We start from the raw sequence: 18,610 nt of genomic DNA, 5'->3' as shown, positions 1-18,610 counted from the left end.
CAGCTATTTCTGACAGGAGAAAAAAATTTTCTTCAGTCTGAAAACAAACTATTAGACTTTTATCTTTTGTATAACAGGCACCTCTCCCTTTCTAACAGCCTTCTCTATGCTTGAGCTGATGAAGGTACCTACCATAAGCAGCATGAGAACACGGCCCAGGCATACCTATTAGAGCCATTGGTTATTTTTTTATCTTTAAGACAGCACTGTGAAAATGGTCACAAGTAAATACCGTATTTTGGAAGAAAGCCCAGTTCTTAAGTGGCCTCAATTATGACCTCAGAAAAATGAAAAAGCAGAACACAGTTGTCACAGGCCAAAGGGAGAGGAAAAGAGAGGAAGAAAAACGGCCCTCAGAAAAGGCTTCTTAGTCAGTCCTCCTGCTGAATCAAAGGGTGCACAGAGCTGGCCCTAAAAATATCCAGTCTAACCAGATTCTTCCTGTCTTTAGTGGGTTTCACCAATTTTATTCTAAAACTAAATAGTACTGGTGGTTATGATTCTCATGCATGTGAAAAAAGGGAATTTCAAAGCCATTATCCTAGTCTAAGATTTCACAATTTTTTTCACTAACTGCTGCTGCTGCTGCTAAGTCGCTTCAGTCGTGTCCGACTCCATGCGACCCCATAGACAGCAGCCTACCAGGCTCTGCCGTCCCTGGGATTCTCCAGGCAAGAACACTGGAGTGGGTTGCCATTTCCTTCTCCAGTGCATGAAAGGGAAAAGTGCAAGTGAAGTCGCTCAGTCGTGTCCAACTCCTAGTGACCCCATGGACTGCAGCCTACCAGGCTCCTCCATCCATGGGTTTTCCAGGCAAGAGTACTGGAGTGGGGTGCCATTGTCTTCTCCATTTCACTAACTACCCAGGGTTTAATAACCCTTTGCTCTAATCTCTGCTTTATTCCTGGCACTAAACTTTAAACTCAACCTCCCTTCATTTGTATGTATCACTGTGCTTCTAGGTCTAACGACTTGAACATGGCATTTTGAAATTTAAGGCTGTCACCTAATGTTATCCATGTCCTCTAATTTCTGATTATTAGCAAACCTGTTAGTAATGAGTCTTGACTCTTTGTTGGATTAAAATTATTCCAAATGACAGTATTTTATTACTGACTAGATCTATAGCACATTTCTTATTGTTCTCTCTCAGTCAAGTCAAGTCAATGGTGAACTATTCAAGGTTCTCAAAGTATCATTTTCCAAAATTATTTAATTATAGCAAAATAGTCTATCCAATTGTGTGATGTGATATGGGCATTTTTAATATCAAACAAAAACCATTAAGGACAGATACACTTAATCTATAATTTTTCTATTATGCTAGAATATTTACAGATGGTACAACTTTTTTGGTTCAGTTTGTCTTTCACATCTGAAAGACATCACTGATCCTACTCTGAATTCTTATCTGCTGAGATTCTGTGTAACAGATATTTCCATACAGATGAGAACACACGTTTTCAAAAGGTTTGGGCAGGCTGCTTTTCTGAAGTACTGTACAGACAAATCTTGGCTACCCAGAAGTTATTCTGGATTCATTCACATCTGTTCAGCCATTCGTTTATTCAAGAACTATTTGTTAAGCGTCTATTCTGTGCCAGTACTACTGCGCTAGGCATATATATCAGTGAATAGCTTTTAGTCTGGTCCAAAAGCTGAGCAAGTAAACGGGCAATTACCATATGGTGCTGTGAATGTCACGAAGATACATACAAGCAATGGGTAATCAAAGAAGGGGCAGTTAAATCAATTTTCCTAGGGAAAACACCCTTAGCAGATGAGTCCTGGATAAGAAGGAGTTCGTGTGCATAGTGTGTGTGTGGGGGATGGGGGTAGGGCACAGAAGAATCAGGACAGGAAACAGGAAAAAATTTTCCTGATGGCCAAAGCCTTAAATCTTGATGTATAACAACATTTACTTAATGATTTTGGTTTGAAATCTACCTAGAATTTTATTACAAAGAACACAGGATGATTGCTTAATATTTTCTTTATGACTCAGGACCATCATGTCACTGGTATGACTTATATCAGAGGGATGTCCTTGGGGTCCAATGGGATTTGCTACATCTTACTATAGGATCCCAAATTGGTTTTAAAAATCATGTCATTTTTTTAATATGGTGGTCTCTTCCTCTGATCTGCTATCAGTGTTTCTGCATATAGGAGTCCCTTACCACCTCACCTTCCTTTTTGCTTTTAATAGCTGCAGACCTGGAAACCAGATAACTAGACTTATGAAAGTCATATTTACTAGAAAACATAAGCTCTGAGTGAAGATAGAGGAATTCTGCTAGGCCTAAAGTCTGTGAGATAGGAGGAAAAGGTATCTATTTTAGTCATCCAGGGATCACGTCACTTACTGTCCATTGATTAGATACATTCAAAGTAATCAAGGCCAGAAATACAAATTATAGAAAGGTCAACAATTTCTAAAAGAAGAAACACTTTCACTGATCTGTCATTTTATAGTTTACATAACAATGTAAGTTTAGATGAAGCCAGCCAGAACAGCCTATACCTAGATTGAGAGATTTCTTTAATACCTTTCAGCAACAGGAGATCGTAAGATCAAATGTGTCACACTAATGCATTTGCAGAATGCCTCTTCCATCTCACTGAACCAAATACTGTCCTGTGAGCCACTATGTCAACAAGAGCAGATGACGATAAGTGGCAGGAGGGACAGAAATGAATGGCATTAGAAGCATTCAAGAATCCTAATTCCTTCTCTTGCCCTCAGCATCTGTTCTCTAAGTACTCTTGGGAATTATGTCTGTGTTCTCCACCATGAAGTTAAGTTTTAGGGCAAGGTACAGAGACAGCACAAAGAATAGCTGATGCGCAAGTGGGTCACAAAGACTTGGACACAACTGAAGCAATTCAGCACAAGTGTTCCTATAGCTTAAAACTTAAAGTCACTGACACAAAGAGGGATGGCACTATATGTTCCTAAGTCACTTTTTAAAAACTGGTAGCAGGCAAGTTCTCTTTTCCTTCCTATTAGAAAGTGAATGGTTGGATGGCATCACCGGCTCAATGGACATGAGTGTGAGTGGACTCCGGGAGTTGGTGACGGACAGGGAGGCCTGGCGTGCTGCAGTCCATGGGGTGGCAAAGAGTCGGACACGACTGAGCGACTGAACTGAACTGAGAAAGTGAAAGTCATTCAGTTCTGTCCAACTCTTGCAACCCCACAGACTGTAGCCCACCAGGCTCCTCTGTCCATGGAATTCTCCAGGCAAGAATACTGGAGTGGGTTGCCATTTCCTTCTCCAGGGGATCTTCCCAACCCAGGGATCAAACCCAGGTCTCCTGCATTGCAGGCAGATTCTTTACCATCTGAGCCACCAGGGAAGCCTTCCCTCCTACCTGGAGGGCCTGATTCCTCCAAGAAGCTCCATGAACTTAATCATGCACATAACCAGCCCAAATGCCCTCCTGATACCTAGAAATGGAACAGGAGACATATGGAGCAAAAAGCAGTAGCTGAAGTTGGAAGCATATGCTTCTCAAAGGTGTTGCCAGGAAAAAACTGGAATGTGAAATTAGAACTCAACTGGCAGCTGTTTAAAAAAATACATACTTAAAAAAAAGGTGGATTTCAGAGTGTACTGAAAAGCGATATGAAGACAGGCTTCTTGTTTGAAATCTGCTATCATGAAATTGAAGATGACAAAAAGTATTTTTAATCTACATTTTTCTATTATACTCAAATGAGCTACATCAGAGCAAATATGTTACATTTTAGCAACCAGATCAATATTTTTATTTTGATTATGTATTGACACCACTACTATGGCAAGATTTTCAGTAATTTCTTGTAGTCAAAAAGTACTTTGAATATTCATGATATCTAATAAAGAAGTTATATCCAGAATATATAAAGAATCATTACAACTCAACAAGAAAGTAAACAACACTATAAAAAAAAATGACCAAAGACATGGCACTTCACAAAAGTAAATATATACAAATAGACAACAAGCACATCATTAGTCACTAGGAAAACACAAATTAAAATCACAATAAAATACCACTACTCACCTAATATATTAGGTAAAATTTTGAAAGAATGACCATGCCAAGTGTTCGCAAAGATGCAGGGAAACTTGAACTCTCACTCACTACTGCAACAAAAAAATGGTACAACCCCCCTGGAACAGTTTGTCAGTTTCCTATAAAGGTAGACATATACTTAGTATACTACCAAGCAATTCCACTCTTAGGTATTCATCCAAGAAAAATCAAAACATATTTCTAATCAAAAATTGTACATGGAAGCAACCTAAGTGTCCATCAACAGATGAATGGATAAAGAAGCTGTGTTTCATATATATATATATACACAAACACATATATATACACATAGATATATATACATATATAATGGAATATTAGTCAGCCATAAAAATGAAATAATGCCATTTGCAGTGATATGAATGGACCTAGACGTTATCATACTAAGTGAAGTAAGTTAGAGAAAGACAAATATTATATGATATCACTTATATGTGAAATCTAAAAAATAGACAAATGAACTTATTTATAAAACAGAAACAGACTCACAGACATAGAAAACAAACTATGGTTACCAAAGAGGATGCGAAGACACAAATAAGTTGGGAGTACAGAATTAACATAGATATACTATCATATACAAAACAGATAGCAAGGATTTACTGTATAGCACAGGAAGTTATATTCACTATCTTATAACAAATCATACTGGAAAAAAAATGGAAAATATACATATATACATATATATGTATAACATACTTTCCTGTACACCTGTTACCAATACAATATTGTAAATCAACTATACCTCAATAAAAAAAAATTGTACCTGAATGTTCACAGTAGCTTTATTAACAGTAGTCAAACATTGGAAACAAGCCAAATATCCATGAGGAGCTGAATGGATACATACTTAGAAATGAAGAGGAAAGAATTGCTAATATACAGACCAACATGACGGAATCTCAGAAACATGCTGAGCAAAAAGAAGCCAGACAAAAAGAGTACACATTGTACGACTCCTTTCACATGAGATCCTAGAAAAGACCGATCTAATCTACAGTGACAGAAAGTGTATCAGCAATTGCCTGGGGCCAAGAGTCAATGTAGGAAATAAATGAAAAGCGGCTCAAGGGAACTTTCTGGAGTGATGAAATATTCTATATTTTGATTGTGGTGATTACACAGCTATACCAATTTACCAAAATCCACTGAAATATACTTAAAGTGGGTTTGTTTTATTGTAGATGTATTATACCTCAAAAAAGGTGACTTTAAAATGTTTCATGTTAAAACTAAAAATATTACTGAAATCATATTTTCTGCAACTTCTGACAATATGGTTCTCTGTCTACCTCTAGATAGCCTAGGTTCCCTACACTTGTCTGAAATAAAAAATTTATCTATTTTGCAGCCTCCTAATTTCACTTTTTGCACATTATCACCCTCAAAATTCATGAATCCAACTCTGCTAGCTGTTGAGGGGCCAAGAATTCCATACCCTTATTTGAACCTCTGCTCTTTCTGCTTTTAAACACAGCCCCAAGATAAATTAAATATTTTGAAAAATTCATAAGTCATTTGCATGAAACATAGATATGTTATCCACAGAACATCTTAGCTACAGGGCATCCCACTAAACATCTCATCTGTCCCCTGAAAACCTGCTTCATACTCAAGTTACCCCATGACAGTATGTAATGCTGTCAAATACACATCTCAAAATAGTTATCAAATCCAATGTTTACAAGAAAACTCAGGGTTATTTCACCATTTGGGATATCCCAAATATCCCTCTCTCTCCACTGGAGGGTCTCTTACTACTTTATAAAATCATTTGGGAAGAAATCATTTATTATCTCCCATTTACCCAGGTGGCATGCACTAGTGGTAAAGAATTCACCTGCAGTGCACAAGACTCAGGTTTGATCCCACTCCAGTATTCTTGCTGGAAAATCCCATGGACAGAGGAGCCTGGTGGGCTACAGTCCACAGGATTACAAAAGAGCTGAACACAATTGAGCACGCGCGCACCCACACACACATTTTATGACTCACAGCAACCTACAGCAGCCCTCTGAACTTCATAAATACTTAATAACTGTTTGTCACATCAATTAATACATCGACCTACCAAACAACCTGCTGTAATTAACACTTCAACAATTTCTATCAGACACACTTCAATTTGAGCAAATAACTCTCCAGCATGGACAGTCACATTCTTATAGAAGGTCATAAGAGATTCAGAGAAGTGAACTGGTAGAACTGGGGAAATTCCAGGCCTTAGTAGAGGAATGGGAATGCCTTCAGAATCCCTCCGACAACTGCCTCTCAGTATCTTTTCCCTGTTTTTAAGAGTTTGCTCTCCCAGTGCAGAATCCTGTCAACAGAAGGCAGCTCCATGGTGTTACAGAGTGCACCGATGTGAAATTTAAGGCTTTACTTTAAGTGTTTCGGTCTCTACCTCTGTGATTAATGGGTAGGGTTAAAAGTTAAGGGGAAGCTCTTTGAAAACACAAACCCAGCAATTATAAAGGATTATTTTCTAACAAGTAAGAGGTGAAGAGGCATGGATTTGCTCAGAGAAGGCAAATAGACCCCAGCTTGCATAATAATTTGCCTGACTGAAGCACTGTTTTAGGAAAAGCTGAGAGCGAGGTTTGTCCCGGGATTTATTTAGGCTTTGTCCTTTAGGCTTGAAGAATAAATACACCAGGTGATCTCTAAATTCCATTCAATTTTCAGGGCATGTGGTTCTACTTAAATCCCAACTATCCCTTCTCACTACTGATTTAACACAGATTAATCTCATAAACTTCAAAGTCTTTACCACCAGCTTCTCTGCTTTCCTTCCTGAATGCAGAGATACAAATAACCTGTAGGGGTTCAAGATTCTCCCTCCACCATCAACAGCAGCAGAATTGGTATCGGGATGAGATCAAAGCCAAATAGCCCACATGTTTGAAAGTAGGACAGATCAAAGTTCTTGGTCTACTCTGCATGCCCCTTTTGTATTCCTCTACCAGAGTCTATGGGGCTTCCAGGTGGCTCAGCGGTAAAGAATCCACCTGCCAATGCAGAAGACTTGGGTTTGATCCCTAGGTCGGGAAGATCCCCTGGAGAAGGAAATGGCAACCCACTAAAGTATTCTTGCCTGGGAAATCTCATGGACAGAGCAGCCTGGTGGCCTATAGTCCATGGGTCGAAAAGAGCCGGACACGACTGAGAACACATCACAGTCTATAGACATTATTAACCCTCCTTTGAAACGCCTTCTCCCATGTGTGATAAGGCTGCTCCTGGCTTGGGAGGACCCTTGCCTCTCCTGTGTTATGATTACTGTTTCTAAACATAAGGTATGCTTTTTAAAAAGGAAAGTAGTGATATGTAGATTACATATATAGTCACAACCTCTGTCCAGAGACTTTCTCCCCCACTTTCATGGGTATTTACAAAGTAGCATTTAAGGAAACTGAGAAACAACTATCCAACAAAAATTATTTCTTTGTATAAAACATCACATCCATTTCTTATTGCTCCAAATGTAATAAGGATCCATATTTCTTCTTTGTAAGTCATTTTAATGTCAAATATCCAAAGTAAAAGCAACTCTTAGGCCATGACTTTCATCATACATACAACCTAATAAAAACATGATCTAATACTTGAAAAAGCAGTTCTTGAGTTGGCTTTAACAATTTAACAGCCATTCAAGTTTAAAGACTAATAAAAACTGACAACTTTTTAAGGGTAAATACATTCAAATAGGTTCATATTTCAAACAAGAATCAAAAAAAGAAATGAGATTTTCCTTCATTGCTGAATATTCTCCTTCTGTCCCTCCAGAATCATTCTCCACCCTCTATGGTGCTCTGCCCTGAGCTGCTGATCTGTACAGCCCAACAACAATTGGACTCCCCTGCCTTCTAGCTTCTCAGTGGGTTTGACTAATGGAAAGTAGGAGATTTGACTAATGGAAAGAGACTGAGAGGACAGTTAGGTTGAGACATTTATCTCCTTGGACTCCTCCCTGTCAGACCACCGCCTGGCAGTGGCTACATTCCTGTTTCTGTTGAACAGTCGACCTCTTACATCTCCAACTCTTGCTGGTTTCCAATAACAGGATACCTTTTCCCCTTAAGGCTTAGGAGTAGCATCAGCTTCCCACTGTTGCTAGCTCAGGACTCCTTCACCATCCCTTTTTGATTTCTCTTGTCTCTGTCACACTGTTATAAATGGTCCTTTCATTAAATTGGCTTCCCTGGTAGCTCAGCTGGTAAAGAATCCACCTGCAACGTGGGAGACCTGGGTTTGCTCCCTGGGTTGGGAAGATCCCCTAGAGAAGGGAATGGCTACCCACTCCAGTATTCTGGCCTGGAGAATTCCATGGACTGTATAGTTCATTGGGTTTCAAAAAGATGGACATGACTGAGTACCTTTCACTTTCACTTTTTCATTAAACATAGTGACGATACTTGGAAAGGAATTGGCAAGATATGATGAAGAAAATAATTGAGTCTTAGCAATAAATATAACAAAATATAATACACACATATGTGAGTGCTCAGTCACTCAGTCATGTCCAACTCTTTGTAATCCTATGGACCGTAGCCCACCAGGCTCCTCTGTGCATGGGATTTCCCAGGCAAGAATACTGAAATGGGTTGCCATTTCCTTCTCCAGGGGATCTTCCCAATCCAGGGATCAAACCCAGGTCTCCTGCACTGCAGGCAGATTCTTTATCACTGAGCCACCTGGGAAGCCCCAGTACACACATAACTAAGAGCAAAAATATTACATTGCCAACTCAGAAAAATGAAGAAGCACAGAGCAAATAAAAAATATAAACTTGAGAGAAAAAGAAGCATGTAGATACTTTGTATGATAACCTCCTAGATATTATTGCTTAATTATTGTTAGTTTTTGATGCGAAAGGTCAATATTCCACATTTATCAATGAATCAGGGTCAACTGTAAGAACATAATGATCCCAGGTGAATAGGATTCAGTGAGGAGTGTAACGAGATTGAGAATGACCAATGGACAGAACATGCTCTATAGAGCTGGAGTGGTAGGGCCACAACAAGAATACTTATCCAGAAAGACATTGTTGTATATTAGAACTGGGAGAGAAAATGCAAAAGAAATTCAGTAGAGTAACCTTATATGAGGTTAGGTTAGCAGAGTTAAAATTACCCATAAGATCCTTAGAAAGGGTCAGAGAAACACAATAACGTCTCTGTTGAGTTCAAGTCAGCCAGCCTTTCCTCCAGCACTGGAACGGACCTTTATTTTTCTGCTGTGAACCAGATGAAAAAGTTGGAGCACGTTGTACAGAATCACATATCTTTCAACACCAAAATCACACCCAGCATGGCAAGAAGCTCACAATCTAAGAGACACCAGGCAAGCAAGATGACTTAGGAACAGCAGGTGCACATCTCACATGACAGGTGCACTCCAGGAATAGCACAGGGGAATGGCTGACACCATGAAAGATGTTGTCTGTCTGTCTCCCTCTCCTGTCTCTATCTCAATCTCTCTCTGCCCCCCACCACCTCATTCCCTCCCTCTGTTTCCTTCTTTCCCTTTCTCCCTCTCTCTCTCTACTCCCCAAATATAATGTGCATACAACAATAAGCTGCTGCAGTTGAACATGGTGGAAAAGATCTAGTTATAACGGCAGTTGATAGCAATATAGCACTGAAACTTTTAAAAGATAAGGTCAGTAAGAATTTGGCCCAATGATTTGAGCTCACCTTTCCAATGCAATAGACTGTATTCTTACCCTTATCCTCTTTCCCTCTTCTACACTAGAATTCTACTAAATACTTCCCTGCAACAGAGGGGAGACACATCATGGGGGGTATATGGAAACACTATGGCTCTAAAAGTCAAGAGACCTAGGCTCTAGGATGGCTGCACCCTACTAGTTTTGTGAACATGAACATGTCCCAAGACTTTTCTAGGCCTCAGCTTTTTCTTTTTAGAAATATAAGCATATTATCCTAGACAGGGATCTCTCTAAGGTAATTTTCAGCTCTGCATTATGCCTTTATTTCCCATACATCTATTTTTGAAATATTTTTTTTTTTTCCTAGTACATAATGAATCTCTTGTGAAGTGTTACAGACAAATGCTTAAGAGCTTGGGCTCTGAAGTACAATAGATCTGGGTTCAAATCCCAGCGCTGTCACTTTCTGTGACAAGGGGCAAGGTTGCTAACCTCTCTGACCTTGCGTTTTCCCTTCTAAGATGCAGGACAATAGTATTCCTTTTGCAATAGGATTGCTATGAAGACAAGGAATACAGATAAGTCACCTACTATTGTGTCTTGTAAGCTCTAAATAAATGTTATTATTGATGATGATGTTGTTACTGGAATAAAAATGGATTAAATGTTTGGCTAAAATGAAGCCCCAGAGGAATGGGAAGCAAGTGATTTCTAGGGTTATCAAACAAACACCCTTGTTTCATTGGCTTCTTGTGCCAATCCATGAAGCTCTCAGATCAAATCTTGTCCAAGGTATCGTGTCTATTCTGGCTTCACAGTCTAGGATAGGCTTCCAAAATATGGACAATAGTCTGTGCTTAAATGGAAGTAGAAAACCTGTTTAAAACAGATTATTTGCTTGTATGAGAACAAGTCAAAAAGGTTATCTAGGATTTTATTTTGCTATAAAAATCACACATACCCCTTGATTTTTCTTTTAAGTTTAAAAAGTGTATTTTAAAAGAGAGAAAGAGAAAGAGGTGAAATACCTAGAATTCAACTTCTGCTAATAGAAAGGTTGAGGACAAGAACTTACATGGCATGCAAGAGAGTTAAAAAATGCAAATTATTTGGTATTATGATATTAAATGATATTAATAATATTAAATATGATATTAAAGCATGTTTATTTTCATTAGCTCTTGCCCATTGAAGAGCAATTTAATCCCAAACACAGAACCACTTCAAATTTAGAAAATGTAACTAAGTGACATTGACATAGTCCATTATTTTAGTATTTATTTTTATTTGGCTGCACAGGGTCTTAGTTGCAGTATGGGAACTCTTAGTTGTGGGAATGACAATGTGGAAAAACTGCTTAACCCTCTAACCCTCCTTTCTCATTTATAAGTGGAACTAATATCATCTATTTAGTAGGTTTATATTATAAAATACCAAGCACAATATCTGAAACATAGCCAGTGCTAGATAAAGGAAAGCTATGGGGAACATTGAGAAGTGAGATGAAAAAGGAAAAACCTAAGAGGTAGGTCCATAGTGGAAAACCAAGGATACTGGAACTAAACAGACCTACCAAATCTGATTCTGCTGAGTCTTCTTCCCCACCTCTGTAATTCTGTACAACTGTTGTAAAGATTAGAAACTGGAAATACAAGACACTTAGTAGGGAGTATGGCACATAATAAGTGCACATAAATAGTGACTCTTGTCATCACTCCCACATTGCCTCAATTGTGAGTTTTCATGAAGGACTGTTGAACTGAATTAGAACTTTATTGTCAGAATCTCACTTCGCTGTCCTACTTGGTGGCACTGTTGGTAAAGAATCTGTCTGCCAATGCAGGAGACACAAAAGACACGAGTTCAATCCCAGGGTCAGGAAGATCCACTGGAGAAGGAAATGGCAACACACTTCAGTATTCCTGCTTGGAAAATCCCAAGAATAAAGGATCCTGGAGGGCGAGAGTCCATGGTGTTGCCAAGTTTCAGACACAACTGAATATGTACATCACAGGGCACTTGAGTTAGCCTGGTCCCCTGATAACTCAACAAGAAAGAGAAATGACAGCAAGCTATCAATTTAGTGAGGCCAGGTCTCAAGACTCTGCCCCAGTTTTTGCCTGTGGTTCAGCAGAGGTCAGAGTAACTGAGGCCTCAGGATTAAAAAGCAATCTCATGTGAGGTTGTCTCGCTGAATAATTTGTTAGGAATCCTTTTCATGAAGTTAGATCATTAAAATTGGCACCACAGACATCTCTGAGAGAGCCCAAGGCAGGTCTCACTCCTCATTAATATAAATTAAATTCCTCAGGAGACACTGTGAGTCTTCCCACCTGACAAACAGTGTTGACATCTGCTGGATTTCCCTCTGACCTTTCTGGACTTAAGAAATATCTCCAAATATTAGCTATGAATAAGCTATTATTTTGATTTGTACTTCACCTCTATCCTTGAGAGTAAAGCATTTTTGTCAACTTTGTTTTTTTAGAATGACCTTTCATTTAATGTGTCACCTTCCTTTTATGCTCACACATGAGGTCATGCATGCCAAAAGAGGAGCAAGTGTGAATGGAATAACAATTCTGAGCCATGATTCTTTATTGGAGATCTTTTTTTCCTCCAGTAAGTAAAGACAGGTGATTTTTTTCTTCCTGAAAAGTCAAAGCTAAAAATCTTTCATTTGGTATCTCAAATCCTAGAAGTAATATTAAAAGGTATATTAAAATAGCATGTTACTCCATTTTGTTGGTATTAATGGAGCTCATTAAATTACACAGTTGTAAAATGTTAAGGGGGAGAAAGGTTCTTGCTAAGTGAGTGCTTGGGTGGAGGTGGGATGCTGAGAATATTGTTATTAAAATATGCAAACATGAATGTTCACCAGGGATAGTGTAGATGAGCTTTTCACACTGCCATTTCCCTGTACCCCACTATCAGTCTTGCTAATTATCACACCGCCATTCTGGCAGATGAATTTTGATGACTTATAGAAGGAGGGATCTTTGAGATCACCTAATATAACCCACCTATTACAAATCAGGAAGATGAAGTCTGCAGAGGAGAACTCGTTTGCTCAAAGCTTTAAAGCCCATTAGCTGTCAGAGCCAATGCCAGCACTGAGCTCTCTTGGTCTCTTTGCCCAATTCCACACTCATTTATTATTAGGAATACGGGTAAAGTCTTCCTTTATTATTAGGAATACAGGTAAAGGCTATCTCCACTGTAGAGGTGCATGGAGGAGTTGGGGGTCAGGAGACTAAGAAAATCAAAAAGGCACTATCTAGTCAGAGACTTCAGAGGCATCATCTGATGATGAAGCCCTACAAAAGTCAATAATATGAGAAATGTCAGTCATTCATTGTGACTAGGGTAGTAATCAAACCAGCTGTAAGAGGTGTTAACAGTCAAAGGAAGGGTGTACATAAAGCTACACTCACTGTGAGCACCCAACAGTAAAAACACAAAAAGTAAAACACTATTTCTACTTGGTCATGGAACCATCTGATCATCTAAATAAAATTTCCAAATGACCTTCTAATAAGGCTAGACAAGACCATAATGATTCCCATTAATGTCAACTTGAATTATGATTGTGTCAAAATTTCCATCATAACTCCAGGCAAAGCTATCAGAAACACAATGCTCTCAGCCAATAAATATCTTTCCATTCTTGACCATAATATTGTAAAGAATGATTTTTGTCATTTTAAAACACTTTGGTAGTGGAAAATGAAACGTGAAGCATCACTGCTCACAATGGCTCCTATACTTACTTTTTAAAGGGAGTAGGAAGGTTATAATCTCGAACATGTCATCAATCTTCAAGACTACATATTTCTATCCTAAGAATTGATTTGCTATGAGTAAATGGAAGTAAACTTCCTTTAAAAAATAAATGTAATTTGAGAGATTATTTGCCCAAGATTCAGTTCTTAACTTTGAATACTTAAATACAATCACTAGAGAAAAAAGAAAAACACAAATGGAAAATAAAATTTAAGTTTTAATTAAAAAGATGTGCAGCTGAATTGATTTATAAAAAAAACTAAAATCCTCTAAAATACTACTTTTTTTCAACTTCTAAAATTCCAGTTAATATACTGAAAGGCATTGGAAGTTCAAGTTTTTTTCCCACACACTATTATTTGTATGTGCGCGTGCAAGCTTAGTCTCTCAGTCATGTCTGACTCTTTGCGACCCTATGGACTGTAGTCTACCAGGCTTCTCTGTCCATGGGATTCTCCAGGCAAGAATACTGGAGTGGGTAGCCATTTCCTACTCCAGGGGATCTTCCTGACCTAGAGATCGAATCCATGTCTCTTGTATCTCCTGCACTGGCTGGTGGATTCTTTACCACTGTACCACCAGGGAAGACTCTCATACTATTGTTTAATTCTAGGTAAATAACTCAAAGTAAAATTATAAGGAAGGAATTGAGGAAAAAAATACTAAAAGTGCATTTTGCCCAAAAATCAATCTAATAAATAATACGAACAACCTATAACGTGCAAAGCTTTCCTCTAGATGTTTCATAAAATCTCTGAAGGAACTTTCAGTCTAGCTCTGGACTAAATTAAAAATTAACAGTAGTAATAACTATGATACTCAATGTAATATGGTGGGGAGAGGTGAATCAGAGAAGCTTAAAGAAAAAGCAGCACTGGAGAGGGGATTTTAGGAAGGTAGACATTAGTAAAGATAGAAGAGGACAACAAACAGTAGAGTGGAGCAACATCTTGGTACTAAGATAACCATTAAAAAACTTTGGCTGGGGCTTCCCTGGTGGCTCAGTGCTAAAGAGTCCACCTGCCAAGGCCAATGCAGGAGATACGGGTTCAATCCCTGCTCCAGGAGGATCCCATGTGCCTGTGTGCCACAACTATTGGGCCTATGCTCTAGAGCCTCGGAGCTGCAACTACTGAGCCCATGAGCCACAACTATTGAAGCCCGAGAGCTCCTGCTCCACAAGAGAAGTCACTGCAATGACAAACCTGTGCATCGCCAACTAGAGAGTAGATCCCACTGGCAGCAACTAGAGAAAAGCCCACACAGCAATGAAGACCCAGCACAGCCAAAATAAAAATAAGTAAATAAAATTATTTTTAAAATTTTTGGTTGGTGGAGGAGGGTCCTGCTAGCAATATTAGCCCACCTTACACTGTTGTTAAACTACATTTGTCCATTTATAAAGCATTTTCTCCCTTTCCTCCCCCTCCGCCTCCCCCTCTTCCTTATCCTTCTTCCTTAATAGATAGTAGGGGTTTGGGTGACACTCCTGATGTCCTTACTGAGACGACATACCCAAAGGATCAAGAACCCCAAACAAAGCACTCTTCTATAAATTTCTCAGAAACTCTATGAGTGTCACATTCTAAGGTACAGAATGGACAACTATTATTTCCACTGGCCACAAAACAAGTTCAGAAGGCACAGTGAGGACCCAAATGAAAGCTGTAGGTGAAGTGTAGCACTGCAGGAACTTCAGCAGGTCTTCAAAACTGACAACTTAAGAGCTTTTTCCACCAGGCTCACCAAAGGGAGGACGAAGTTCAGAGTGAGGCTGTACACAGTAAGGTCCCAAGACACATCTAACCCCTGTTTTTAAGCAATAACGTGAATGTAACATCAGATAGAAGCTATGAAAATTGACTTTACTCCCCCAAGGCACAGGGTAATAAAAGACACAGGAGAGAAAAAAAAAAGGCATGCAGTTTGGCAGAAAGGAATAAAAATAGGTAATAATAAGTTAACAAGGTCTTATAAAGTGAATTACAATATCATAGTAATCTAGAATTTCAAAATCATTAGATCCATGTTTCTGAATTGATCATAATGCCTGGTCATGGGAAAATCAAATCTCCTGAAGGCAGATTTGTTATTGAGTATATATATGTTTTTGAATGGTTTTTTTAACGGTACAAACACTTTCATTTATTTATTTAATTTTTGGCCACATTCCACAGTATTGGGACCTTAGTTCTCTGACAAGGGATCGAATCTGTGCCCCTGCATTGGGAGGTAGAGTCCTAACCACTGGTGTCCGTGTGCTTAGTCACTCAGTCTTGTCCAACTCTCTGCAACCCCATGGACTGTAGCCCACCAGGCTCTTCTGTCTATGGGGATTCTCCAGGCAAGAATACTGGAGTACGTTGTCATGCCCTCCTCCAGGGGATCTTCCCAACCCAGGGACTGAACCCAGGTCTCCACATTGCATGTGGACTGGACCGATGGGCATGTATATTTTTTATACAAAAAGAAAAAAGGTACACTAACAAAATGGGCAAAGCCAACGTCCTTTGTGGTTGTTTGCCCCGTTGCTAAACAAGATTCTATATCTACTGAACTGAAGAATGAGTAATAAGCCAGGAATCTGGGGATTAGATGGTTCCTATCTCAGCTCCACCACTAACTGGCTTTGCAATCTTGGGCAAAATACCTCACCTCTTCAGGTATTTGTTTCTGACCTGAAAAATGAAGCATTTCAACTGAGTTATATTTGAGTCCTTCTTCTCTAATGGAGTCTATTCATTCCCAAGTTTTGGGACATATGAGAAACAATTCAAAAGATTACATGAGCCATTTTCCCTTAGTATATTATTACAAAACTTGTACATATGAAAACCTAAAATGCATACAGAACAGGTGAGTCAAGCTCCATGGACCCAATATAACACCCAATACTTACGTAGCACTTTAGTGTTTCAAAGTGCATTTTCATGTATCTCCCACACCTTAAAGGCACACTCATACATACTTGCAACAGAAACAGAAAGCAATCAAATTTTCCTTGCAATACTGGAGATATTAAAATAGCAATAGAATTTCAGTGTAGTGTTTCTATCAGTGTTAGAAGTGTATGCTACAAGGTCCATCATAATTATGCTTTGGTAAAATACACAAAACAAATTACATAACTCAGCTAAAATGTCCTTCAAGTATGGTACACTATCTTAAACTACACTGAAGGTTAAAGATAATTTAGACACTCACAGGGTCAAGCTTTTACTTTGGGATCATTGACCAATTGATTGGAGCATACACAACAGGGGATAATCTTGGTCCATCAGTTTGCTATAGGAAGCTCTATCAATAAAAACAATTTCATCCACTTTCACCTTCATATTTTGACATCTGGAGACTGGTTTTGGAATCAGGAAAATGACAGATAAGACTGAAGAGGAAATGCTATTTGGTTCATGTCCCAGGGATATTATTTAACAAAAGTGCTGAGTGAGCTATTTCAACAGCTCAGCAAGAGAGAAGGTGAATGTATTATATGCTATTTATGATGCTTTTAGAAACATCCCAGGAGGTATCCATTTTGGCAACTTATACACATTCTTTAGGCATTTTCCTATATTGGTTCCCTGCCTTCTATATAGAGAAAAGTTTTATCCATTGCAAGGAAGAGAGGCAACAAGAAGTATATGCATTTTGATGATGATAAGAAAGGAAGTCCAACATATTTTGAGATGCATGGTCAGGAAGTGAAGATACCTTGCTTCTGTGAATTACTGAACACAGCCTTCTTTGATCTGCTATGTGATATTTTACATGCATTGATTATATATATATACATATTTTATAGCTTTATACATTATATGTTATATTATTGCAGTTATACCTGAAAACTATTAAGAAAAAATTATCATGAAGATCTTTTTCAAAATACCAAAAACTTAGATTAAAATATATATAGTGATACAGCAAAAAAAATTTTGATTTCTACTGAAATGACTGATATTTATTATCCTATTATCAATAAATTTCAGGAATCTAATTGTAATCTCCCCTGTTTCCAGAAATGAAGATATATGGTAAAAAACCTGAATTCTATCTTCTTTCTAATCTCCTTGAAAGTGAAAGCGAAGTTGCTCAGTTGTGTCCAACTCTTTGCGACCCCATGGACTGTAGCCTAACAGGCTCCTCTGTCCACGGGATTTTCCAGGCAAGAGTACTGGAGTGGGTTGCCATTTCCTTCTCTAATCTCTTTAAAAAGTGCTAGAAACTTAAAAGAAACATTCCAAAAGAAGTAATATCAGTTGCTGAGTAGATCCTTGATCATTGTGCTGCTGCTAAGTCACTTCAGTCGTGTCCGACTCTGTGCGACCCCACAGACGGCAGCCCACCAGGCTCCGCCGTCCCTGGGATTCTCCAGGCAAGAACACTGGAGTGGGTTGCCATTTCCTTCTCCAATGCATGAAAGTGAAAAGTGAAAGTGAAGTCACTCAGTCGTGTCCGACTCTTAGTGACCCCATCGACTGCAGCCCACCAGGCTCCTCCATCCATGGGATTTGCCAGGCAAGAGTACTAGAGTGGGGTGCCAATGTCTTCTCCGTTGATCATTCTGAGCCAAATTATAAATTCACTTTACTTACAACGTGCAGCAGAGAGTTTTCTACACATTGCATTGCTTGGTTTGAAGATACGTTAATGTGGGCTTAAAACATTCATGAGATTTTCCTGGTAAAGAATCCGCCTGCAATGCAGGAGACTCAGGTTCAATCCCTGGATTGGGAAGACCCCTGGAGGAGGAAACGGCAACCCACTCTGGTATAATTGCCTGGAGAATCTCATGGAGAGAGGAGCATGGTGGGCTACAGCCCATGGGGTTGCAAAAGAGTCAGACGTGACTTGGTGACTAAATAAAGACAACCAAAAATTCATAGAGAAGTTAACTAGGCTTAGAAATAAACTTGTAAATTCTAAAATATATTTCTGTCACATAATAACAGTCTAGGCATGCCATGTCCAACTCTTTGCAACCCTCAGACTATAGCCCGCCAAACTACTCTGTCCACAGGATTCTCCAGGCAAGAATACTGTGTTGGGTTGCCATTTCCTACTACAAGG

The 18,610-nt window shown here is 38.9% G+C and overlaps 1 protein-coding gene across 6 annotated transcripts in view; it reads right to left on the bottom strand.

Annotated features, from left to right (window-relative positions):
• Positions 1 to 18,610, bottom strand: part of PPM1L (protein phosphatase, Mg2+/Mn2+ dependent 1L) — a 318,376-nt gene that overhangs the window by 143,620 nt on the left and 156,146 nt on the right. The window contains exons 1-2 of one of the 6 annotated variants that reach the window (XM_081570727.1): positions 11,331 to 11,537; positions 9,220 to 9,322 (exon numbers count right to left, since the gene is read on the bottom strand). The exons of 2 other annotated variants lie outside the window; for them this stretch is intronic. Coding sequence is in view for 1 of the 4 variants with exons in the window: in XM_081570725.1 (XP_081426851.1) it covers positions 11,331 to 11,450 (120 nt within the window). In the remaining 3 variants the exon portion in view is untranslated. Of the gene's footprint in view, positions 1 to 9,219; positions 9,418 to 11,330; positions 13,894 to 18,610 lie in introns of those variants that run through there. 3 more of the 6 variants (XM_081570728.1, XM_081570725.1, XM_081570726.1) reach the window with 3 other exon arrangements.

Source organism: Giraffa tippelskirchi, chromosome 2 (genome assembly GCF_054371585.1).
Source record: "Giraffa tippelskirchi isolate mGirTip1 chromosome 2, T2T-mGirTip1v1.2.pri, whole genome shotgun sequence".
In the NCBI taxonomy this organism is placed as follows: domain Eukaryota; kingdom Metazoa; phylum Chordata; class Mammalia; order Artiodactyla; family Giraffidae; genus Giraffa; species Giraffa tippelskirchi.
The sequence above is the reverse complement of the archived record's forward strand: the minus strand, read 5'-3'. Positions and strand labels throughout refer to the sequence as shown.